This window comes from Lontra canadensis, unplaced genomic scaffold (genome assembly GCF_010015895.1).
Source record: "Lontra canadensis isolate GAN:19392208 unplaced genomic scaffold, GSC_riverotter_1.0 scaffold97, whole genome shotgun sequence".
NCBI lineage: Eukaryota > Metazoa > Chordata > Mammalia > Carnivora > Mustelidae > Lontra > Lontra canadensis.
This window is the reverse complement of record NW_022631091.1, coordinates 4391990-4418463: the sequence shown is the minus strand read 5'-3', so window position 1 is coordinate 4418463 and position 26474 is coordinate 4391990. Positions and strand designations below refer to the sequence as shown.

Sequence of the window (26474 nt, the reverse complement as noted above, 5' to 3'; positions counted from 1 at the left end):
CGGCACATAGTAAACACTTCATAATTGTTACACATGATTTAGTGCAGCAGGGAAGATGCAACAGATGTATGAACCTCATTAGAAGTTGTATTTCATATTATACTTTACAACTGCTGCGTCACAAATGCCAGCCAGCCAAAATAGACGCTGGCCTCAGAGCTGGCAGAGGCTAGCACCAGGCGTGAGGTTAAAGCCCCAGAGCTTCTGGAAGGGAGGGGCCGCGGTGCAGTGGGGCTCTGAGGGAGTGAGGCCAGCAGCTGCTTTCCAGCCCACAGGAAAGTTCTGCAATATTTCCACACCCAGTCCCACGGCACGCGTGCAAGCAGCTGTTCATTCATTCATGCTGGCATCTGCCAGTGTCAGCACATGAACAGGGACGGACAGTGTGTACCTGTATTTATTGAGTTAGAGTGCTAATTTTCCACAAAGTATAGATCAGCTGAAATTTATATTTATGTCTGATAAAGTCTGCCTTTAAACTCCGAATTTCTCATTGGCTTACTCTTGTTTTATTGTTTGTCTTTAGATATATGCAAAAAATCTGGTGAATGCAGATCGTTGTGCACTTTTCCAGGTAGACCATAAGAACAAGGAGTTATATTCAGACCTTTTTGATATTGGAGAGGAAAAGGAAGGAAAACCTATCTTCAAGAAGACCAAAGAGATAAGGTACAGCTGGAAGTAGAGTGTCCATACGCGGTCACTGCAGCTGTGCGGGTGTCCCGTTACCCACTCTTCTGTGCCTATCCACAGGTGTGCTGACAGTACTTGTCATACTGTGATATCATTCCCACCAGGACCCGCCTCCTGAAGGTAGTACTTCTGGGAATGACATTGCAGTGCCAGCGAAACCGCGCCTAGGAAGCTTTAGCGTCACTCCTGGAAATGCCGTCTTCCGGAGGCGGTCCTTTTGGAAATCATGTTGGAAAAACTTACTAGTGCTCCCAGGTAGGTAAAGGTTCATCCCACCTGGAGTCTGCAGGGTTTTCCTATGTCTTGGAACAGGGCATACTTAAAAACCACTGCCCCATCCTTTGCATACTACGGGGCCGTTTCCAAGTCCAGACCACAGTGGAAATTGACCCGGTGTAGTTAATGACTTAAACACATTATTCTATAACTGACCAGTTGGTTTAATCAGTCACGTAGCACACTTCTGTTGCATCTAGAAACTAAAGCCTTCTTTGTTCTTTAAATGGCAGTTTCTGTCACTTAAATGAACAGAGTGACATATAACTGGTAGAGGCTTGCTTGCTCAATCTTTTATCACAATCTGAACATCTACAAGGAGCACTGTCACCAAACTTTTAAGAATCAAGCTTAACATTCAAAACTTGGCCTTTTTTTTTTAGACATTTGCACCCCTTTTGCTTATGTATCTTGTTTAAGTATTTTCCACATCATAATACAAAGTTGGTAGTGACAACATTGTAGTAAAACACTATTCCTTATTAATTATGAATTGCTATTCATTGGCCTGTCACATCCAAGAGCCACGCAGGTGTGCAAGAACAGGAGCAAGAACAGGTCCCAAAGCAATCCTCACCGCTGCCTGCCGCGGAGCACTCCCCATTCTGGGGCCCTACGGTGACGGATCCTGTACTCCACACTCACGGAACTCCAAATTAGAGCCACTATTTAGATTTTTTATTTTTACTTGTTTTATTTTTGGTTTCTTTGTTTCTTAGACCTCAGTCAGTCAGTCTGGTCAGGTAATTTCTCTTGCGGAAGGTTCAGGTGTTCCTTCCCAGGGCTGATACTGATCTCATCTTGGAGACAATAACTTGAAGTTTATGCTGACAAGCGTGGGAGAACCAGGGGGATCTGCTGGGCTGCAGCTCTCTCAGTTGGCCAGTTGATGTCAGCCGTTGATGTAAGGGCCTGCCTCTTAGCCATCTGACCAGAGATAGCAGACCAGGGAAACCAAGCATAAATCATGAAATGCATTCTGACACTCTCTGCTTACAGCAGTCCAATTTGTTCTGGGCGTGTTGTTCAAACCACAGGAAAACCAGGACAAAGCAAGCTTGCTTTTTACACAATGTTGGGTTCGCTTTTTGGCATTTTAAGAAAGTCAATTCTCTTTTGTGTCAACTGTCTTTTGTTTTATTTTTTTCCCCTTAAGTTTGAGCTTTATTTCAGTAATAGTTATTTCCTATAATATTGAAAATGTGATATTATGGAAATTATTTTTAAGCTATTGAAATCTGTAGATTTTGTGGGCTATAGAGCTCTTAACTAATTTTGAAATGAGTGCATGTACTATGGTGATATTGTAATTGGAAAAGTATTTACAAAATAAGAATGTATTTATAAAAGAAAGCGCTGATATTAGATATCTAAACATAATTAAATGTAATCAAATAATGCTTATATTTTGATTGTTTTTAAATTTAACAAATTAGAGAAGCAAAGATACTAGGAGTTTTAAATTGTGTTATTTTTATATAGTGATTGTGTTACAAAAGCCTTAAGGTCCCAGTACTGCATAGTATCTCAAATCAGACATAACCTCTAAGTTTGGTTATAAGCGTGGTAGAAGATACACCGGTATAGACCCGTATTCTTGCTTTTATGGTGCCACTAAGTTTTTAGGAATGTTGGCAGGTTACTGAACCCTTATGGGCTTCTGTTCACACAGTGAGAATTAATTAAGAAAATTTATGTTGAGGGGGTCTGTCTGGCTTAGTCATTAGAGCATGGGACTCTTGATCTCTGGGTCATGAGTTCAAGCCCCATGTTGGGCATGGATAAATTAATTAATTAAGTAAGTAATTTAAAGAAAATTTATGTTGAAGCATCCTGTAAATTATAAGGTACTTTGCAAATATAAAAGATTATTATTGGTCAGTAGAGGAGAGTGTTAGTTAATTTCTCAATTTCAGTTTATGATCAAGTATAACTTAATATATTGTGGATTATATCTTTTTAAATAAGCTTCTGAAGTGATTACCGTGCAGTGTTTCTCTGCTTTACCTTTACATTTATATAAGAGGATTTTGAATATGTACATATAAAATTAATGCAAGTATTTAAAACAAAACAATGCTTTTTTCATAATTAGTGGTAGTGAAACGTTTCAAGTTATTTCACAACATCTGTATTTTAATTGGCATGTCCCTCTCTTTTATATCTGCAGATTTTCAATTGAGAAAGGAATTGCTGGTCAGGTAGCAAGAACAGGGGAAGTCCTGAACATTCCAGATGCCTATGCAGACCCACGCTTCAACAGGTAAGAAATCGTTTACGCCCCGTCAGCCTCTCCATCTGCTGCAGCCTCTGTGCTCCCCACGTGCCAGTGCCGTTGGCATCTTACCCCGGGCGCCCTGTTATACTTTCTTTGAACCAACTCTGTTATCAGTACTCAGTGTTTCCAGATTCTTATAAAATGACAGACTCTAAACCATTAATGAGATCCAGCTATAAGACATTAAAATGTCACAAAACCATTTCTACAGGAAGAGTTTAAGTTTGCAAGGCTGTCTTTGTTTTCATTGTAGTGTTGGTCATTCTGTCCTGGGCACGGTCTCCATCAGACCATACCCCGCAGGCAGTCACAGCGACTGGTAGAGGTGCCTCCTTGCGAGTTCCAGCTCCATCCCTGCTTAGCTCTAGAGCGACCTGGAGTGAGTTACGTAATCTTGCAGAGCTTCTGTCTCCTCATCTTCAAGATGGTACAGAAATGCCCGTTTTATAGGGTGCTCTCTGTTTCATTTTGTTTTGTTGGTTTTGGTTTTGGTAAGCTTAGAGAAAATACTCATAAGAGATCTGGCAACTTCGCCTGATACAAAGTGGGATCTCCATAAATTGCTGCTTTTACTGGATATTATTAAAATTGGATATTAGATGGCATGTAAAGATTTTCTGTTTTGTTTTGAGCTTCTTTGGAGAACTAGGAACCAAATTATGTAATCTGATTTTTATAAATCTCAAAATTACAATTTTGTCTGAAGACTGATGCTGTGACTGGTAGGGAGTAATAGTTCAGATACTTTGACAGTAGAGTTCTGTTAATTCAAACATTTGGTTTACTTTAAAAGGCGATTAAATAGCATAAACAATAAGTATTTTCAGAAATTTGATCAGTGTCAAATATGTGCAACTTGTAAACACAGTTAAACACCCCCGTTTTTTCCCAAAAAACCAAACGTGTTATTTTAGGGTTTAAATACTGAAAATATCTATATATCCTTATTTAAAACTGTTATGTAAAAATTTTATGGGTCAATTTTTAAGAACGTGAAAAGGTAAGCAACAGATGGTGAGAAAATATTTGCAAAACGTGTATCTGACAAAATAGTTGCATCCAGAGGATGTAAACAACTCTTTGCACATAGTAAGATAACCTAATTTAATAAATAGGACCCAGCATTTTAACAGACATTTCACAGAAGATGGTGCATGAATAGCCATTAAACACACGAGCAGATGTTTGATGTGGGGGAAGCAGAAATATGACATGAGACCTCAGTACACAACAATTTGAATGGATACAGTTTGAGAAAGTGGCCTTAGCCAGGTGCTGAGTGGCTCAGGGTCGTGGGATCAAGCCCCACATCAGGCTTCGCTCTGAGTTTGCATGTGCTTGGGATTCTCTCTCTCTCTCTCTCTCCCCCTGCCAACCCCCCCCCCCAATAGATAAACAAATCTTAAAAAATCTGAAAGTGGCATCAGCAGGTGTTGGCAAGGATGTGGAGACACTTGAGCTCACACACTCTGCTGACAGGAGTGTGTAATGGTACAACCGCTTTGGAAAATGGCTGCACAGTTCCTTGTAGAGCTAAGCGTACGCTTACTGTGCTCAATCAGCCTCACACGTGGGTACCAAGAAAAACAACATCTGTCCACACAAAACTTTGTGTGCAGATCTCCAAAACATCATTATTCACAGTTGCCAAAAAACTGGCTGTTAACAAAGCAATACCCTCCACGAACCGGTGAGTCGGTAAGTAACATCTGGTCTGCCCGTGCCCCAGAGTAGCCCTGTATAGGGGAGAGGGCTGAGCCACTGACAACCGCCACCGGATCCATGCGTCTCAGAGCGGTTCAAGGATCACGAATGACAGCATCTCAGTCACTGCCCTCAGTACATGGCTGTGTCTGTGGAACTGAGTCTTGTTTGCCAAAAATATTTTCTCTAAACCAGGAGTCAGCAAAATGTTCTATTAAGGATCAGATAGTAAGTATTTAGGGCCATAACATCTCTTTTTTTTTTTAAGATTTTATTTATTTATTTGGCAGACAGAGATCACAAGTAGGCAGAGAGGCAGGCAGAGAGAGAGAGAGAGGGGAAGCAGGCTCCCTGCCGAGCAGAGAGCCCCATGCGGGGCTCGATCCCAGGACCCTGGGATCATGACCTGAGCCGAAGGCAGAGGCTTTAACGCACTGAGCCACCCAGGTGCCCCGGGGCCGTACCATTTCTTGTCGCAAGTGCTCAGCTGTCGTAGGCTGGCAGCGGTCCGTTCCAGGATGGCGGCATGTATTCCGTTCAGAGCATTCACAGAACAAGAACAGTGTGTGTGTCGTGTGCATTGCAGCTCTCGTAACATAGGACCAAGTTCGAAGGAACATGTGACTTTACCAAATTTATCATATCCGTCCCCTGCATCCGATGTGTTTTCTTAACCATGCCGTGCGGACGCGAAACTGAACGACAAGCTGAAAGTCTCCGAGAGACTGTTCTGGAAAACTCTTGGAAACAAAAGAACAAATTGGTTAGAATATTTTCGAAGAGATTTTAACGAAACACTTTCAAATGTCACATAGTCCTTGAACTTAGAAGCTGGGCATCCCCATTACGATTATCTGTAAGAGAAGCACGTAAACTGCGAAACCGAGTTGAGATTCATGGCAGACTGTGCAGCTGATTCTCTCCTGTGCTTGTGCGCTGCCGTGTGGCCGTGCCGTGGCGCAGGGAAGTGGACCTGTACACGGGGTACACGACCCGGAATATCCTGTGCATGCCCATCGTGAGCCGAGGCAGCGTGATCGGCGTGGTGCAGATGGTGAACAAGATCAGCGGCAGTGCCTTCTCGAAGACGGACGAGAACAACTTCAAGATGTTTGCTGTCTTCTGCGCCTTAGCCTTACACTGCGCCAACGTGAGTGACGCTTCCTTAAAGGGCTTTTCAGAGAGTCCGTATCAGCGTTAAAACTGCTTCAGTCAAGTAGGGGAAAGGACCGGGTTTGGTTTTGCCGTCTTGTTTGGTTTTCTCAGTATTTCCTTCATACGTGAGAAACGGTGATTCCTGGTTCCACATATATTAGGAAATGTCTTAAAATGCTTGGGGGAGAAAAGTCCAATATTTTAGCATTTGTTTCAAGGAGTGAATTTGTTAAAAAAATGAGATTAATATAAAGCTAAATTGTTCGAGCAGGTTTACGTCTCATGGTGTCTACTGAAGTGAGTAAGGAAAATGGGACCTAAACCCTTATGTTTGTCGTGTGTCGTCCGTTTGAGAGCCTTGTACGAAAGCGAGCGACGACTCTTGTGCGAAGACCGCCGGGGTCGCGCTCTAGGAGTCCGCTCACTTGACCCTCACAGCGCGTCTGTCCTGGTCCCTGCGTCCTACGTGAAGTTCCACTTGTCTTACAGGGTCCCACTTTAAAATAGCTGCGTGAAACATCAGTGTTCCGTATACGCTAGTATCCTTCACTGATATTACTATTTTTAAAAAAGCCAGGGATAATTTTATTCACCTTTTTTTTTTTTAAAGCTAAACCAACCTAAATGGGAGTTAATACCTTACTAGTGTAGAAAAATGGCCTTTTTGGAAACAGAACCTCAAGTTCCACAGGAGCAGCCGCACAGCTGATGGAAGTGGCAGAAGGATGATTAGGAACAAAAATGGCAAACAGGATGCGCGGGCGACTAGGGTTAAGGGTTGCACTTGGGCTGGTGCATCTCCTCCCGCCGCTCCTCCCGCTGGCCACCAGGGACCTCCCCGCCCTGCCCACCACCCCCCCGGGGCCCTTTCCTGCTGCTCGGTTCCTCTGAAACACATGCACGCAGTTGTCTGATGCGTTCTGCTTCAGACATTTTCTGTACCTGTGTTTCTCCCCATAAATAAAAATATTGACAGCTTATGTAATTGTTTCGTTTGAAAGTTGCGCAGAATGTAATTTCAAATATATCCTGAATATTGATATTCATCGATTTTTGAGTGTGTCCAATGGAATCTACTGTAGCTGCTGAGAGCCAGTATAGTCCGTGTAAGACTACGACAGCGGGCTCTCGTGACTGGAAATCACAGCGTCTTTGTTTCCTCTCTCTGAACGTGTATCTCTGAACCCACAAAAGTTTGATCTAATGTAATGTATTTTATTCTTAAGAGTGTCTTATTAATTAAGATAATCTAAGACATGAATAATAAGTGTCAAAAATTAGTTTTGCCTCATGGTAGTATATTTTATATTATTATTAGGATACAAGTGCTCAAAGCAAGCATGTTAGGAAATTTTGATGAGTAAGGATCAAAAACAAAAATTACAAATTATTGGATGTATTATATCCTAATGAGATGTCTGTGGCTTAAAATAAAAAGCTAATATGCCCATACATGCATTTTACCTACTTTAGAATGAAACTAAGTTTAGTGTAAGTTTTTACACTGTTTTGAAAGAAGTTCAGACAGAAGGCAAAGTTGTAAAAATAAGGCAAAGATTCCCTTAGAGCCTCCCCATGCTCCCCAATACAGAAATGCTAACCTTGTTAGGCCGATGCTCCTCCTCCTGTCTGTCCCGGCCTCGCCCACAGCCGCCGTGTTCCTCTGAGCCATTTGGGAGCAGGTTTTACACAAAAGCTCTCATAACCCCTGAGTCCTTCGGCTTGTGTTTTCTAGAGACAGGCCCGTCATCTTGCTCCCCGCTGCAGGATTTAAGAGTCCAGAAGCTCACGCTGGCACTTCGTGCATGAGGCGGCCCGAAGCGGCCCCATACACCGGGCGCTTAGAGAACAGAAGTTCTTTTGCCGCAGTCCTGGCAGCTGAAGTCCAGGATGGCCGTGGGTTTGGTTTCTCCTGAGGCCTTTCCCCTCGGTCTCTAGATGGCCTTCCTCTGTCCCCCCGGGTCGTCATATGGTCTTCCCTGTGTGTCTGTGTCCTCACCCCCCTCCTGGTAAGGACGCTTGTCATACTGATGCGGGCTCACCCTGCTGACCTCATTTTACCTTAATTCCTTCCTTCAAGGCCCTGTGTCCAAACTCTTCAAGGTTTCAACATAGAGTTTGGAGGAACATTGCTCAGCCGAATGGCACCAGGAACCGTTAGCTAAACTGTGAAGTTCTTTAGTGTCCTTTAATCTGGAACCATTCCTTCCTCCTTGCCTTGCATGACCTGAGTATTTTTGACGTGCATAGGCCAGTTATTTTATAGAACGCTTCTTAATTTGGACTTGTAGGTACTTCTGCATGATTATATTAGGTTGTAATTTTGACAGGAATATGGTGGAATGATGTGTTCCCGTCGAGTCCCGTTAGCAGGCACACGTTCTTTCACTGGTGATGTTGGCTTCATCGCTTGGTTCGGGCGGTGTCTGCCAGGTTTCGCCTCTGAAACGCTTTCCCTCCTTTTCTCGTTATTTGGAAGAGAGTTTTCCATAAGCCTCTGCCATCATTCTCTTCTCTCTTCCCGGGACATATATCCCGTCTCAGCCCGTACCACTCCTTCTGGCTGTCTCCCTTCCATCTTCGCACCTTTGTTCTTTGACACTGAGGAGTTGGATTCCCACCCACACTATTCAGCAACAATGTTACTCCTACTCATTGAGGAATTTTTGAGGAAGTCCCTAAGAATTGCCTTCATTAATGAGTAAATAGCAGAAAGAATTTTATTATAGCAATTTCTCTCAATTTAAACTCCACCTGAGCTAAGATGCCAAGAAGTACCAATAACTCCATCATTAAAGGGTATTTCAAATGATCTGTCAGCTGAAGATTTATTTAGATTCACCACCATCGATATTTTATGAAAACTTCAGAATCTGCTATTAGACCTCATTAATACCGTATTTCATATTTTCCTATGTTTCAAGAGGTTTTGTGTTTAAGCAATTTGAGGAAGGGTTATTTTAAAAAGGGAGGGGAACAAAAGTCATTCTTTAGATCAGAGTATGTGTGAAAGTTAAGGAGGTAGAAGTTGGTCCCCTTAAAATCTGTCTAGGTTTCCCTGTGTCTCTTGAGGAATGTGTCACTGTCCGTGAACTTGAGTTAACTCAGCCATGTCATTAGAGGAACTGGCTGCGAGGGTCCAGAGCTCTTCTAACCTGCTGGGTGTTGCATCACAAAACCTGGATGCAAACATGATTAAATGTTTAGACCAAACTAAACCCAAATTTGAAGAAGAAAAATAACATCCCTGGGAAGTCATGAATAAGTTAAGAGGAATTCTGTCTTTGCATTTGTAGCCTGGTCCAGGTTCAGGTGGGGAGTTGTACACCAGCTGGCCCACACAGTTCAGTTACGGAGGTGGTTTGAAGTGGACTTCTATTTCCATCGTGCTCCCCACGCATTTGCTGTGTGTGGCAAAGTACTTGGAATAGTTGCTGAATTCATATATCACTACACATCTCATCTTTCAAAAAAAGATAAATATTCCAAGTGTGCTGATCTTTTAGGATGACAAAGTACAGTCAATATTTCATTATTTGGAAGACAGATTCAAATAAACAGTATTTAATCTGACTTTGGCATCACAAGTCACATTCACACTGAATAAGAAAACAGCTGCTTTTCCAAGTAAACGCGTCCTGCGAAGAGAGCACGTGGGAAACAGATGTCTGCGAGTATTCTTGTCACCGTCATATTGTCACGTGACTCCCACATACACGTGTTCCCAGGCTTTACAGAGACTGGGGACAGAGCACTTCTAAGCAGCTTTCCTGAGGTTTATAAGTACGCGGTGCACTGTGTGTGTCCCGAGTGTCCAGCGTGACAAGTGCCCGTACACACAGCCCAAGGAAACCGTCACTGCCACCAAGTCACGATACATCCACTGTGTTACGTGTTTCTGGGTGCCCCTGGAAGCCTCCCTCATGACCCTTCCCATCTTTACCCCCAGCCCCCTGTTTCGGGTAACCACTGATCTGCTTTTTGTTACCATAGTAAATTACTTTGCATTTTTCTGGAGTCATTTTATATAAATGGAATCCTAAAATCAGTATTTCTTTTTGTCTTGGGTTCTTTAACTCAGCACAACTATTTCGAGATTCATTGATGGCATCGCATGTATGAATAGTTAATTCCTTTTTATTATTGAATATTCCGTTGAGTAGAGATACTATAAACTACTCAGTCACGGGCTGATGGGCATCTGAGTCATTTCTAGATTTTAGCTATTACAAATAAAGCTGCAGTGAGCATCTGTGCACAAGTGTTTGTAAGTGTGACTCTCGTTTCCATTGAGTAAATGCCTAGACCTGGACTGGCTGGTCAGGTGTGAGGGGGCTGCTTAGAAGACTGCCAAACTGTTTTGCAAAGCAGCTGAGCCCCTGGTACATTCCCAGCACACCCGTATGTGTTCTAGTTCCTCCGCATTTGCCATCTCTGTGTCTTCTTTGGTAAAGTGTCTTCTCAAATTGCTCTTTTTTGTTTACAACTGTTTGTTCTCTTACTGAGTTTTAATAGTCCTTCATATGTTCTAGACACAAGGTATTTATCAGATAAGTTATTGCAAATATTTGTTCCCAGTGTTTGGCTTGGCTTGTCATTCTCTTAACAGTTTCTTTCTGAGAGCCGTTATTAGAAGTCCAATTGGGATTTTTTTTCTGTTTTATTTTATTTTATTTCTTTTTAGTGTTCCAAAATTCATTGTTTAAGCACCACATCCAGTGCTCCATGCAATACGTGCCCTCCTTAATCACCACCACCAGGCTCACGCGACCCCCCACCATCCTCCCCTCCAAAACCCTCAGTTTGTTTCTCAGAGTCCACAGTCTCTCATGGTTCGTCTCCCCCTCCGATTTCCCCCATCTCACTTCCCCTCTCCATCTCCCCATGTCCTCCATGGTATTCCTTATGCTCCACAAATAAGTGAAACCATATGATAATTGACTCTCTCTGCTTGACTTATTTCACTCAGCATAATCTCCTCCAGTCCCGTCCATTTTGATACAAAAGTTGGGTCTTCATCCTTTCTGATGGAGGCATCATACTCCGTAGAGTATATGGACCACATCTTCCGTTTCCATTCGTCTGTTGAAGGGCATCTCAGCTCTTTGCACAGTTTGGCGACTGTGGCCATTGCTGCTGTGAACATTGGGGTACAGATGGCCCTTCTGTTCACTACATCTGTATCTTTGGGGCAAATACCCAGTAGTGCAATTGCAGGGTCACAGGGTAGCTCTAGTTTTAATTCTTTTCATGATCATGCTGTTAGCATTGTATCAATGATCTATTTGCCTAACCTAAGGTCACAACTATTTTCTCCTATGTTTTCTTCTAGAAGTGTAGGTTTTACATTTAGGTCTGTGATCCATTTTGAGTAAGTTTTTGCATGTGGTTGAAGGCAAGGGTCATCTTGCATTTATTTATTTGCATGGGAGTGTCAGTTGGTCCAGCACTGTTTATTACACTTGCTGTCCTTTCTCCGCCCTCTTGCCTGTACACATCTATTGAAAACCATGTTTAGGAACACAGTGTCCTCTTGACATATGCGCTCCTTTATCATTGAAATAATCCTTCGTTATCCCTGGTAGTAGTCTTTGCTCTGGAGTCTACTTTCTCTGGGATTAATCTAGCCACTCGGGCTTTCTTTTGACTGGTGTTAAATGGTGTGTCCTTTCCATCATTTTACCTTATTTAGGTCTTTAATTTTTTTTAATTTGTTTATTTTTTCCCACCATAGCACATCCCTCCCCCATGTCCATCCCCCAACCACCCCATCCCTTCCCTCCCCCTCCCCTTCAGCAACCCTCATTTTGTTTCCTGAGATTGAAATTCTCTTATGGTCTGTCTCCCTCTCTGCTTTTACCTTATTTCATTTAGGATTCTCATGAGCAGCATAAGCTGGGTCTTGCTTTTTTATCCCGTCAGGCAGTCTTTAACCAGGATGTTTCCACTGTCACATCTTATGTTTAAGTACAAATCCGCCATCTTGTTTTCTGTTTGTCCCATTGTTCTGTATTCCCTTTTACCTCTTTCTTCCTCTAAAATGGAATGTTTTTTATGGCTTTACTTTATGAAACAGCTTTACCTTACTAAAGTCTTCCCCATGAAGAGTTCCATGACGTCTCATTGGTTTTGAGCCTGGTGGATGATGCCTAACTCGCTTGACGGTTCTCAGGGGAAATGGAGAGTTATGTGAATTTAAGCCAGAAATGTTAGTGGCTACGGATGACGCTCTAAGTGTGATGCGTAAGAATAACCAGTCCTGTATTCCATTTGGATCCACATTGTTTTTGGCATGTCTTTCCCCAATAGTAAAACTGAAAATCTCTGGGTATTGAAATAAATCAGACCGAACCCAGACCTTAACATCTCCATCTCACAGATTACTAAAGAAAAAACTTGACAGTTGATAACATACTTAATTAGTGCTTTAATTATAAAATAGGTAATTGTCTAATAAGAATAAAAAGAATCTTGTTCAGTAATAAAATATTAAAGGTAAGTACTTTGTATTTCTATCTTTTTCTATTTCTATTTTAATATAAACAGTGGATCTGCACAGGGCACGTGCATGCGTGTAATTGCTAAAGGACTGTTCATTTACTGGGCATGCCTCTCCCGGGTTCTTTTACTGAGGAAGGACTTCATGGTCAAACGTTGTTGAGATACCCTGGACTAAAGGATTTTGACATCACCAAGAACTAAGATAAATACTTTTAAAAAGAGACATAGGAAAAAAATGTTAATTTTTTCCATGGGTTTGGGCTACGGGAACAGACCACCACAGACCATGTGGTCTAGAAGCGGCAGACCCTGACTTCTCATGGTTCCGGGGGCCGGGGGTCTAAGCAGGAGGAGTCAGTGGATAGATACAAGGAACCTCACCATCCAGAGATGGTTGTCCGGATGCGGAAGTGATACGTCTTTCAAAAGGGAGATGCCGTGTTTGTTTTTATCTTATGCGTTTTGTAACTTCAGCGGCCCACGTGGGCGTCTTCAGGGTACATGGAAGTGCAGAGTCATGAGAGTTAATGGGTAACAGCAGTGGTCTCAGCTCTAGGTCTGATTCTTAGTGACAGAACTACTTTAAACGCTCAGCTCATTTTGTCTTACCTTTTGTTGGGATCTGCCTTGCAGATGTACCATCGAATCCGCCATTCCGAGTGCATTTACCGGGTGACGATGGAGAAGCTGTCCTACCACAGCATCTGCACGGCCGAGGAGTGGCAGGACCTCATGCGTTTCAGCCTCCCCGTGCGCCTCTGCAAGGAGATCGAACTGTGAGGGCCCCGTCCTGTCTGTTTCTCCACCGGCAGGTTCCTCAGTTGGTTCAGCCTGGGGCGACATGGGTGCAGAAAGAGCGTCGTAAGCACCGTGTCGCCTGTGCGGTGCCAGTGTGGCCATGGTCCCTTCTCAGGGAACACCACATCTCACGAGAGAGCGTGGATGTGAGGGCCACATCTCTTCGTCATTAAAAACAATCTCAACCCCATTTTGAAATGCGTTAAATGTTAGTTTTCCTTGTACTCCGCTGCCTCCTTTACACCATCTATATGGCACTTACTGCTGAAAATGGCATCTGAAAGTTTTCATTTCCATATAATTCTTAAATTTATGGACTGGATTTTAGAATTTAGTAATAGTGAGTGCAGCTTTCACACTTTGTTTTCTAACCCTGTGCTCATGGTTGTGAGCTCGCTAGTAGGACCCGTGACGATTTGCGTGTTCAACCTCAGTGCAGGCCCGCACTATGGAACTCCACACCGAAGATCTGCAGGAATAGCCCAGAGCTCATATTTGCCTTAGAATTGGAAATATTAATTAACCAGGAGGCGGCCAGACTGCGGCCACTCTAATGCTGGAGGAGCCCACAGGAGCAAACCAAAGTCTGAGCCTGAAATGCCCCAAGGTTATGTGACAGACGCACTGGGGACACGCGGGTCGGACAGCCGGCTGGCCTGGCAGCCGCAGTGGGTCAGTGACAGCCCGTCTTTGCTCTGTGCGCACAGCTCTCTTCTAGCTCCTTCCACAGAGCGCTCCTGGACACTAACGGTTTGGCACTGCCCTATTCGAGAGGATTTTTGCTCAGATAAACTCTTAAGAGTTTTCATTCACTTCAGCTTATCTTTGAATGGTTTATATATAGTATATATTTTGATATAATAAGAAATATATATTTGGTCTTTGTAGCTAGTTTCTGGCTCACGGCTCCTAAAACCCTTGAATTTCCTTAGTGATTGGAATGAGAGAGATGTCTTTCTCATTCATCGTGAACCTCTTTCAACCACACTGGAGTTTATGCTGTTGCAGGACTACAGGAGGATGGGGGCTGGCTGCCCAAGGAAGCAGCCGTGTGGTTTGGGGGCTGTAATTTTCAGCCACCCTCAGACCGCCTGGGAGGGGACAGGGACTGGGGAGTGAGTTAATTAATCACCAGTTGCCAGTGATTTAATCAAAGGTTGCTATGAAGTGGAACCTCCAAAAACCCTAAAGAAGGGGTTCGGAGAGCTTTTAGGTTGGTGAACACATTGGGTGCTGGGAGAGTGGTGCCCCTGCAGAAGCGTGAAAGCTCCTCACCCCTTCTTCCCACGCGGCTTGCCCTGTGTGTCTCTTCCATTTGCCTCTTGAGTTTTATCCCTAATAATAAACCAGCAAAAGTAAGTCAAGTGTTTCCCTGAGTTCTGTGAGCCATTCCAGTGCATTTCTAAACCCGAGATGGGGTTGGTGGAAACCTCTGATTCATGGCCGGTGGTCAGAAGCGTGGGTGTCCAGGACATGTGATTGGCATCTAGAGCTGGGGCTGGGGGAGCAGTCTCGTGGGACTGAGCCCTTAACCTGTATGGTCTGCACTGGCTGTGGGTAGTGTCAGATGTAAATCAAATTGCAGTTGGTGTCTGCAGAGGGTTGGAGAATTGCTTGGTGTGGAAAACTCACACATTTGGTGTCAGAAGGCTAACGAGGGGAACATGGTTTCTTTTAATATTTTACCATTGTGTTTATTTGGGTTAAATGTTAGTAATTAAATTAGCAAATGAAAAATAGGTAATAACATTGGATGTTTGTCTTTATGAAGTTTTTCCTTTGGACTTATATAGGAGATAGAGTAATTTTTAACTCTAAAAAATTCTGTGTCCCGTACCCCCCCACACCCTCCTCCCCTGGGTCTATGAGCTGTGTAAAATGTGTAGGATTCATAATACAATTATTTTGTACTCTTTCATTGCTCTGATAACAACCACAACGTCATTTGATACAGATTGTTTAATAGAAAGTTAAGCAATGGCTTAAATATTGGGCTAAGTTCCTAAGGGAATGTATGGAATTTCCTCTTGGAAACATTTAAATACAACAAAGATGTGACTGAGAAGACAGGAAAAGGGATGGCTGAACTCCCAGTGTTTTGTGTTTTTTGGTTTTTTGGGTTTTTTTCAGCTTCTTAATCGACAAAAAGTTAAATTACTTTATTTGTTCTTGTGTTTATCCTGATTATGTTTGCTAATCAACCTCGTGTTCTTTTCATTCCAGATTCCACTTTGACATCGGTCCTTTCGAAAGCATGTGGCCTGGGATTTTTGTGTACATGGTCCATCGGTCCTGTGGGACGTCCTGGTATGACCGACGTAACAACTTCCGTCTGAAGCTGTTGACTGACACGCCCTCTTCCGCCCCCTGCCTAAATGCCTTGTCACTTTCTTGGTTGATAATTATCTGAAAATATGCCATATATAAATAATTTTTTCAAAATATCTAAATAAAAATAGGCTGAGATTGTTGGACAGATTGATAGCCTTCTTGGATTCCCCCTCCAGCCTGCCAAGCTCTTTGCCAGGGTGGCTGTCCTTGGCGACCAACCATGTGTCTGCCAGGTGATGGTAAAAACACAGGTGGAAATTACTGTAGGCTGTGTAGTGGGAAAAGGTAGGGATTGTTGCTCCACAGAATCTCGTACTGTGTGAAGGTGTGTGTTAGAAAACATGCACTGAATTTAGCATCAGCTGTCAGCCTCCGTAGGACAGGTGTGAAGGAAACAGGTCTGATTCCACACCAAGCGCACGACTAGGGACTCAACTGTGGCTGCCTTCCCCTCTCCTGCGGCCTGCCCTAGGGGCCTTTCAGGACTTTCCACGTACCCTTTTACAGCTTCAGCTCGCATGCTGAAAATGCAAAGAATAATTTTCATTTCCTCTTTCCCACTCATTTAATCATTAAGTGGTTATAGAGGCTCATAGTTGCTCTGGAACTAAATTGTTGCTCCCTTGCTATTGAGTTCTGTGTCTTCTCTTAACCTCTGTCAGTCACTTTCATAAATTGCTCCTTTGCGAGGACGTGCACGGGGTAATTAACTCCACTCATTTCCTGGATATCCTTTGGGAGTTTGACCAGTTGGAACTCTTATAATGACATACCTTATATTTCAAGGACATGAAAATTTTCAGTGGGAAATAAAAAGGTTGTGTATCTTAGAAGTTTTATGAACTCTCATCTCCTTAGTATTTTAAAGAACCCGGTTTTATATTGATGTACTTTTAAGCAGCCTTAAATTCCTCAAGAGAGCTGCTGGGACTTCAAATGAGTAGAAATAAAACAGAGTAGCAATGTCGCACACTAGAAACGTGTCCTGCTGTTTTATGCCCTGTGTCAGGATTTTGGTGTGGCCATTGGCCACACTCAGTAGTTTGAGTGTGCTGTGGTACTTTGGGTCCATTTTGAGAGGATAGTCACTCATCCGGGGAATTCTCATGCTCTCCAGACAGCAGCTCATGAATCTCAGTGCACTTTTTGGAAAACATGAGCTCAAAACACCCTTGGACAGGGTGATGAAATGTTTGTTGAGCACGGTAGGATGTGGGAAATGCTTGATGGGGGGACGGTGATGCAGTGACCGCCAGGGAGCTGGTTCTGGTGTGTGCCCCCCGGGGGGCCAGTTAGTGTGTCAGATGGGAGGCTCAGCAAGAGCCTCCCCTCCGCAGCGGCTGGGGAGACGGGGGCGGGGAGTGGGGCCCGGCATGCGCGTCCGTGTGGGCTCAGGCGTGTGTGTTGAGGCCGGAGTTCTAGCTACAACGTACTGACTCATCCCCAGTTTCTGTCATCACACTTTCTTCTCCACACAGCTTTGAGCTTGAAAAGTTGTGTCGCTTTATTATGTCTGTGAAGAAGAACTACCGGCGGGTGCCCTACCACAACTGGAAGCACGCCGTCACGGTGGCACATTGCATGTACGCCATCCTGCAGAACAGCCACGGGCTCTTCACCGACCTCGAGGTGCGCGCACCCGCCCTTCCCGTCCCACGTGCCTGCGTGCACTTCCCCACGCGCGTCAGAGCACCGTCCCCGGGGGCTGAGGGACGTGGGGTTCCACGGCAGGTCAGGAGCGCAGTGGAAGGAACTTGCGCAGTTGCCGGGCCTGTGGGTTTGTCATATTATTCTGCACAAGACATGTCGATACAGAAATTCCCACTGAGGAAACACTAGTTTAATGGTCCCTCTTCCCGTTTTTGTCTTCTGGGTGTCTTCGTTAGGTAAACAAAGTCTGTCTGTCTCCTTGTGCAGTGCCCTGGGGAATGTAGGCGTATCCTGCTGAGTTGAGAACCCAGGACACTGAATCATTAAATACGGTCGAGACATAAATGTGTATTTAATACCCTGTCCCACGAGGAAGTGGGCTCTGTGAGGCTTCCCTGACTTTCCTGACTTGACATGCCCAGAGCTGGTAACCCTGAGCGACTGGGGCCGCCTAGTCCATCCGTGCACCGCTGCCCAGCCCTGCACTCGGTGACGCAACTGCCAGGCGTGTCACACCCCGACATGGTCCCAGCGTCGAGTCCCCTCTCCTCTCCTCCATAAAACTGGTCTTCTGCCCCAGACCGTGCAGAGAAGGGGCTTCCTCATCCCCGAGTCAAGGAACTGGTGCTTCTCCCAAGGGCATGTTTGCACTAGAACCCAGCGCCTCTCAGGGCCAGCCCTGTACCTCTTCTCTCCCGTCAGACCAAATTCACAATCTGGGCAGGGAGCTTGGAAGGTATGTTGTGGTGGGGGGCGGGGGGGGAGTGCTATTTTAAAGAGTCAGAATGTTTCCTTCTTTCCTTAGTATTCTCTTGGTAGGGCTTAGTCAGCCAGACAAACTTATAGTGTATTACCAAGAAAAGATCAAATGTGTTCATTTTTCATATAAATTATTCCGATTTTCTATTTCATTGAATCCCATATTTCTAAGACATTCAGCATTTTTTCCATTTAGTTCCTTTTAAGGAAGGAATCTCATTGTCTTATTTGCCATAGGATAGCCTGTGACTTTGACAACCATCGAAACTATACTTCCAAATTACCTTGAAATACACATTCGAAAGTGGAAAATTTTAAGATAAGTGAGAAAATTTGCAGCTACAGATTAACTCATTTAAGTTCCTAATTCATCTTTAGAATGATATCATCATGTTTTCACAAGAAGTCCAGTTCTTTTGGCTAAAAATAATCCCAAAATAACATGTGTAAAAATTTAAATATATTTTTTAAAAGGGATATTGAATCTCTGATGGAGCTATTAGAAACTATCATTTTAGGGGCGCCTGGGTGGCTCAGGAGGTTAAGCATCTGCCTTCTGCTCAGGTCACGATCTCAGGGTCCCGGGATCCAGCCCAGCATTGGGCTCCCCGCGCAGCAGGGAATCTGCTTCTCTCCCTTCTCTCCACCCACCCCCACTTGTGCTCTTTCTGTCTCTGTCTCTCTCTCTTTCAACTATATGAATAAAATTTATTTGAAAAAAATTAGCATTTGATCTTGCTAAATGAGTATGTTAAAGATAATTCTTCACTTTGTAAATTATTTTCACATGCTTGATTCTGGCATACTTTTAATCAAACAGTTGAACTTTATGTCAATAAAAATAAAATAGGTAAAAAAGAGTGGAAAAATGTACATAATAACTTTTACCTATTGTCCAAGATTTTAAAACCTTGACATTTCTGGGCACCTGGGTGGCTCAGTGGATTAAAGCCTCTGCCTTTGGCTCAGGTCATGATCTCAGGGTCCTGGGATCGAGCCCCGCATCGGGCTCTCTGCTCAGCGGGGAGCCTGCTTCCTCCCTCTCTCTCTCTGCCTGCCTCTCTGCCTACTTGTGGTCTCTCTCTGTCAAATAAATAAGATCTTTAAAAAACAAACAAAAGACCTTGAAATTTCTTACCAGATTCATCATGGTTGACAACAGCAGAAAATTTGGGAACAACCCCAAACCCAAAGCATACTCAGAACGTAGCTAATTCAGGTGTCCTCAGAGCCTGCAGGACAGCTCCCGTGCAAACACCAGCAGGTGATGGGTGCCAGTGGTCGGGGAGGCCTTCCCACCCAGCCGGTTTGCAGCAGAAACGAGGTCTGCTCAATGACGACCAAAAAGGAGCAGGGCGGACAGAGGCACCCAGATCAACTTGTGGGCCTTCCGCAGACCCCATCCTGCCCGTCAACGTCTCCCTCTGCGGGCTCTGACTTCACACACCCACCACAACATTCGCCAGACTCCCCTCCAGAGCCCCCCCCCCTCCTGACCTTGTGCACTGCCTCCACTCCCCAGAGGACCCGCTCTAGCGACTCACCCCTCTCCTCCTCCCTCCACGTGTTTTCTCCCGTCACTGGCTTGTCTGTGCGAGCGCCCTGTTGTTCCCCCATCAAAACACACCCCCTTGATCTGCCTGTCCACTCGGTTCTCTCCCGACTTCTCAGTCCTCCCTTGCCACAAACCCATGGAAGAGCTGCCTTACTGGCTGGCTCCCACTCCTTTCCCCTTTTTTCTGAAACCATCTTGGACCAGGCTTCCGCCCCACCCATCCCCGAAAATGCCCTGGGCCGGGTCCCCAGTGTCTTGCGCCTCGCCCACTGAGGGTCAGTGCTTGCATTTCAGCTCCTTGAGTCACTGTCTCCCCATGGCTCCAGGACCCCCAACACTGTTGGTTTCTTCTGGTCACATAGGTTTGGGGGTTGCTTTGGGGGCTTTTTGCTGTTTCTTCTTCCCTCAGACTTCTGAAAGTTGGAATACTTGAGGGCACAGACCTCTGGCCTCCTCCAACCCCGAACAGCAACTTTGGTGGGCCCAGCCAGTCTGGTGGCCCAAAACACCATATACACGGACACCCTCTTTCTCCAGCTGAGACCTGCCTCCCCTCATCACAGAAGGTTAGACTAGAGTAGACCACTGTCAACTCAGAATCTCCCCTGAAGTTCATTAGTCTGAAACTGAACCCCTGAGCCCTTTCCTCCAACCTCCTTCACCCGCAACTGTCCCCATGTCAGTTGATGACAGTCCTACATTTGCCAAGGTGAAATACCTTGCGTCCATTCTTGACTCCTGCCTTCCCTCCCCTCCCCTGCTCTCCCTTTGGCTCACACTCAGACTGTACGAAAATCCTGCTGACCCTGCCTATAAAACTCACCCTGATTTAATCACGTCTTCTGAGCGCCCCCGTGCTGCCTCTGGTCTACGCTTTTGCCTGAATTAGGACAAAACCCTCCTCACCAGTCTGCCTTTCCTCCTGGAGTCTGTTCTCAGTACAATTGCCCACGTGGTAATCTTTTGTAAAAATGTAAGTTATATGATATCACTGCTCTGCTAAAAACCCCGTAGTCCTTCTCTGGTTCCCACAGAAAATAAGGCCTCAAAGATTGTCAGCTCCTACTTCTGCCATTCTTGTCTGTCCTCTGCCCACAGCCCCTGCCGCCCTCTGAGCCCCCTCTAATACTGTGGGGGAGGCTTACCCTGGAGCCGGTGCTGCCTCTCCCACCGCTCCCTCCCCAGGCTGCCTGCTTCTCTCCTCCACCTTCTGCGGCCCACCTGCTTTCTGTAACACTTCACCTGCTCCCGCCTGCTCTGCTTTTGCTCTTTCTCTGTGCAATATTGCCATTTTGTCACAAGCTCTATGACTTACCTGTTTTAGTCCTCATTTCTCTGTAGTAGCAACCGCATTGTTGAAACTTAACACTGAGTGGGTTTTTGAATGAAGGGCAGTAACTGTCCTCTCCTTGTGCAGATTTGCTTTCTCTAATTCTTGGGGACGTTTGCGTTAATTTGATACCATCTGTACTTTTCCCCAAAGTTGAGCCAGAAAAGTCAAGAATAATTCCGTTGTCAAGTTCATAAGCCAGAAAAACAAAGAAAGAGGTTTAAAACGAAGCTAGATTATCTGGAATTTCAGACCTTCCTAAGGACGCGGGCTGTTGCAAGGGCAGGAGCCAGTCCATACGATCGGCGTGAGAAGCCAAGATCGCGTCACACCCACTGCTTGGTTTTGAACATCTGCACTGTGTCATTTTTTCTTGAAGCGCAAAGGACTGCTGATCGCGTGCCTGTGTCATGACCTGGACCACAGGGGTTTCAGCAACAGCTACCTGCAGAAGTTCGACCACCCCCTGGCCGCGCTCTACTCCACGTCCACCATGGAGCAGCACCACTTCTCCCAGACCGTGTCCATCCTCCAGGTGAGCGCGCCCCACCCTCCCCGCCCCGGACAGCTTCTAACGGCCTGTGCAGAATGAGGGGTGTTGGGCGGCCGCCTGCCAACAGCGGCTGCATGTTATTGCAGAACCTTGTGTATACAGTCGCCGTTAGATAGTCGTGGGGTTTTCGGATGATGGCTCCTCGGTGAAGATTTTGAACATATATGTGTATATATATATTTTTTTTTGCTTTGATTTTTAAGTACGTGATACTCTTAAGGGAAAGCTTATTTTACGTACTAAATCATAAATTTATATGGGTTTTCATATTCTTAAACCCAACGTATTGAACAACAAATCTTCAGAGTTAGGCAAATCAAGTTTTAAGTGCACTGAAGTCCTTTTAGTTTCCTTGTTTGTTCGTGGTGCTTGATCTGGATATGGGCAGCCATGACTTCACCGGCTGGTATACACGCTCTGTCTTCACCCTAGACGTTCGTCCTCAAGGTCACCTTCCCGAGGTGCCTCCTACCTCGTGCTGGCTGGACCCCTCTCCTGGACGGTCTCTTAAGTGTGCTTTGACTTCAGGGGGGCGGACTCTGTGTTCTCGTCGCACTGTCAGCGCCAGAGTAGGAAGCGCAGTCCCAGAAGGTCGTCAGGGGACGGCCGTGGGCTCTGCGGGATACATGTGTGTAGATGGGTGTGACACAGCCCGGAGGCACCTGCAGCGGGACCGGCCGCGGGCGGGCTGCGGTGCGGGGGGCCGTTTGCTGCCTGGCGCCATCCCCGTGCGGCCTGGCTGTGGTTTGCTCTCCCCAGCTTCCCCGACCCGCCTTGTTTGTCATCTGTGTCCGAACCGTCCAGGTCGGCAGGTAGTGCTCCTAGCCCAGACCTCCTCAGAACGCAGCAAAACGTGCCTGTGTAGGTCCTGTTTCCTCAGGACCGAGAAAGTAAATGACGGCCTCACTGAAGTGAGACTCCGGGTACCTGCTGGTGACCGAGGGGTTCGCGGGGACTGCTGCAGGTGCTTGCGGGCTGTATCCGGAGGCTGGCGGGTGGTTCCACTCATCCGCAGCTGGTCCTCGCCCTGAGAGCTGCAGGCAGTCACGCTCCCAGTGTCCCTCAGCACCGTCCTGCTTTCATTAACGCGACAGATGTCTGTACGGGCGGGTAGATACGGACATACCTACCGACCTCGTAATTTAAGCAGGATAAAAGATGTGTGTGAGTACGCACATATCTGTGCCTGTGTGTGCGTGTGTGTGTATAGAAACGTGCCTTTTGTAGATGACAGGCATTCTAGAACTTCACGACTGTTTTTGCATATACTCTGATCTTACGTCAGGACGCCTTCATTTAGAGATAATTCAGACTCACTGCCTTAGCCTCCCGTGTCCTAATTCACACACTTGCCTACGGCAATATTATAGTAATGTAATCTGCAAATAATTGTAATATCCTTTATAAGGTTTCTTTGAAAAACCTATTTTAAACATAATGGGATTCGTTCTGAAATAGAGATTGCACAAAGTACACTGCTGCTGGGTAGAATAAGAAATTAGGCCCCGTGACATAGCAGTGATTAAACCATGGAGGCATGGAGAGGCCTGGACCCACCCCAGTGCTGGGAGACTTGCCCCATTTGCTGCCCTCCACAGTGGGGATTCAGAAAGGTCTGTCTCGTTTTGTGCAAGCCCTCAGCAGTGTGGGGGCTCCACAGGACATAACACAGTGTTCCTAGAATGGTCAGAACACGGAAGGCAGCACCCAGGGCAGTAACTTCAGCTCAGGCAAGCTATTGGTGAGAAGGTGTTGAAGAATCATTAGGTTCCAAGCGTTGGAGATGGGGTTTCCATCGATGGGGAGGCCACAGGAAGGGCGCATCTGTTCTCCATTTCTAGGAAGATAATTACTCAGCGTGCTTACGGTCTTCCGCAGGATCACAAGAAAGAGGAGCTGGAAAGAAGCATGGGTCATTGCCATAGATGCAGGAGAAAAGGCTACCCTTTACAAACCGAATCCATATGCTGAACTGACCTAAAGCCTCCTGTGTGAGTCGGGACAGGGAGAGATGTGTCAGGGTTGTAAACAGATGGCCCATCACCGTGGCAGGAGGATTCAGGAAAGGTTTCCTTCTTCTGGAAACTGCTGTGCTCTCTGCTGGTTTGACCTCTGTGCTCATGATCCTTCTTGGAGTATTTCTTCTCAGATCCATCTCGAACTGCCTTGAATTTCGTTTTAGTAGCAGACATTAATGAGCTCCTCCCAGCTGCCAATACCCATCTTAGGCCCAGGGGCTGTAGTAGCAGCAGAGCCCGATCCCTGCCGCCGCGCGCTCATCTCGGTGCTGCGCCGCGTTGCTCTCTCGAGGCCTTCTGGTCACTGCTGTGGCTCTCACACCTGCGTCTCAGCCTGGGCACAGGGGTCTTCTGTTTCCAAACGCCTGAACTCCGCGCTCCCTGTGACCAGAACTTGCTTATTATCCTACCCCTCCTCTGGGGGGGCCTCCATCTCCCAGCCATCACGGGGGCATGACTTTAGAGTCACTGTTCCCCACCCCCACATCCAGGTGTCAAGGCCTGCTGATTTTAGCTTTAACAAGACAACTCCGGGGCCCCTGGGTGGCTCAGTTGTTGGGTGTCTGCCTTTGGCTCAGGTCATGATCCCTGGGCTCCCTTCAGTGGGAAGCCTGCTTCTCTTCCACTCCCCCTGCTTGTGTCCCCTCTCTTGCTGTCTCTGTCTCTGTCAAATAAATAGATAAAATCTTTGCGGGGGGCGGGGGGAGAGACAACTCCAGACTTGACCAATTTAAGGTGATAGTCTAGAGTAATAGCAAAAATTCCAACCTCCAGTTACTAAAATGAGTATTGTTACAGCACAGGGATGCCTCTGACAGCTGTGTACCTGCATTGTTCACCGTCAGGAAGGATTTGGCCTGTTGCATCCCGATCTCTGCAGATCTTTGTCACCGTGGCTGCGGCTGATTGTGGACCGGAGCTGTCCGTCCTCTGGCAACACGGCCCAGTGCAAGATGAATGGTTTGGTGTATATGGTTGGAGACGCCTCCCCATCAGGCCTTCCCCAGGCTGTGCGTGTGCGTGTGTGTGTGTGTGTGTGTATGAGAGAGAGGGAGAGAGAGAGAGAGTTTTTCAGTTTTGTTAACCCCAGTGCGGACGGAGTGTGGCTGCTACTGTTACTTACTGGATACTCTGGGCAACCGGAGGGAGTGTTGCCGCAGCCCTGCCTGACCACAGCCACATCAGTAAGCAGGCAGGACAGGAAATACATCTCAAAGGCTAGTATCAGTCTAACCCGCAAACACATCACTTCCAGAAAGAAGGAGGCACGTGTGTTCGGTCCTGGCTTGCGTCCACTCTTGTCTCAGTGAGAGAGGCGCAGTGGGCCATCCCTTCTGCGTGGGCCGTGAGGAGGTTGAGTTGTGGACGAAGTCAGCGCGGTGTTCTCGTTTTTGCTGAGCGGCCCATTACCTCTTAACATCAGGCCATCAGCACTGGTTTCCTGGTGATCGGGGCCCTTGGTGTTCCAGACAGTGGGGGCTCCCACCACCTGCTGAGCCGGCCTTCAGACTCCTGCAGCCTCCTGCGCGCCCGCCAGCGACCTTGCTTCTCTGACATCCCGCATCCAGCCTTCGTCATCTGTCATCTACCTTCATTCCCTCACCGACACCATTTCTCCAAGCTTGCCTCTCTCACTCTCACATCCACGTCTGATCGTGTTATTCTCCTGCTTAAAAGTCATCAGTGGGTCCTGGGGGGTCAAGAATAAATCCCATTTAAAAAAAAAATTATTTATTCAGGAAAAAGAATAACATAAGCAAGGGAGCGGCTGAGGGAGAAGCAGGCTCCCCGCTGAGCAGGGAGTCCGATGTGGGGCTCGATCCCAGAACCCTGGGATCATGACCTGAGCTGAAGGCAGATGCTTAACTGACTGAGCCACCCAGGTGCCCCAATAAATTCCATTTCTAGACTGATATTCAGGCTTTTAGTGAATGGCCCATGGGTGGCCTAGGAGCACAGTATCTACTGTACTTCTCACTTGCACACTGTTTCTTACTTCTGCGTCATTGCCTGCATCCTCACTTGTAATTCTCCACTGTCTTTTTGAGGCAACTTCTTATCTCCAAGGCTCAGCTCGGGTATTACCACCTCCAGTAGAATTATTTCATGACTTCCCGACACGGTTGGAGCACAGCCATGTGCCGCTTTACATGGCCTCTGAGCCGGCAAGCAGACGCGTATCATAGTTTTTTTCCACATCGTATTGAAATTTTCTGTTGGCGAGCTTAGCGTGTCACTACTCTTGAATTATAAGCCCAGTGAGGACAGTCACTGCAGACCACTGGTCCCTGTCCCTGCCCAGCCATCACTGGGTCTCCTACCGTGGCTGGTGGTGGTCACATGAAGGTATGAAATATGGGTGTAAGAGTTCAGGGGACACAGAAGAGTGAGTGCAAGTCAGAGATGGAAAGTCGCCGAGTTTTATTCAAGGGAGAGGGCGTCAGTGAGTCTCCTTAGGACAAAGCGTGGGTTGGTACTGAAACAAAAACTGAATGCCTTCAAGTAAGGAGACAATTTTGTGTGGACAGTCACATTCAGGAAGGCACGTGAGCTTGTTTGCTGACCTGTACGTTTCCGTAATTGTGGTAGAACCGTTGCTTTTGGAATATTAAATCGCTCATTCTCTTGCCTCATGAGATGTCACCAAGCGCTCTGAATGTCGCAGCCACCGTTTTTCTGTGTTTAGCCTTCTGTGACTATCCCATGTGAAGTACTCACAAGTCACAATTTAAAAAAACAGACCAATTAGGAATAATCTTTCTTGTTATGAAGAAAATGTTCTCAATATTCCATCAATCTTGAATTGTCTGGTACTTTTGAAATATGTTTCGATGTTAAGAGAATTGTCTTTATACCAGCATTTTGGGATCCTG

At 46.0% G+C, this 26474-nt stretch overlaps 1 protein-coding gene across 6 annotated transcripts in view; it reads left to right on the top strand.

The window, feature by feature from the left end:
• Positions 1-26474, top strand: part of PDE10A (phosphodiesterase 10A) — a 569965-nt gene that overhangs the window by 509198 nt on the left and 34293 nt on the right. For all 6 annotated transcript variants that reach the window (XM_032837201.1, XM_032837200.1, XM_032837203.1 and 3 more), the window contains 7 exons: positions 527-669; positions 3140-3232; positions 5915-6101; positions 13241-13383; positions 15629-15712; positions 17215-17365; positions 21410-21565. In XM_032837201.1, the coding sequence (XP_032693092.1) occupies positions 527-669; positions 3140-3232; positions 5915-6101; positions 13241-13383; positions 15629-15712; positions 17215-17365; positions 21410-21565 (957 nt within the window). The remainder of the gene's footprint in view (positions 1-526; positions 670-3139; positions 3233-5914; positions 6102-13240; positions 13384-15628; positions 15713-17214; positions 17366-21409; positions 21566-26474) is intronic.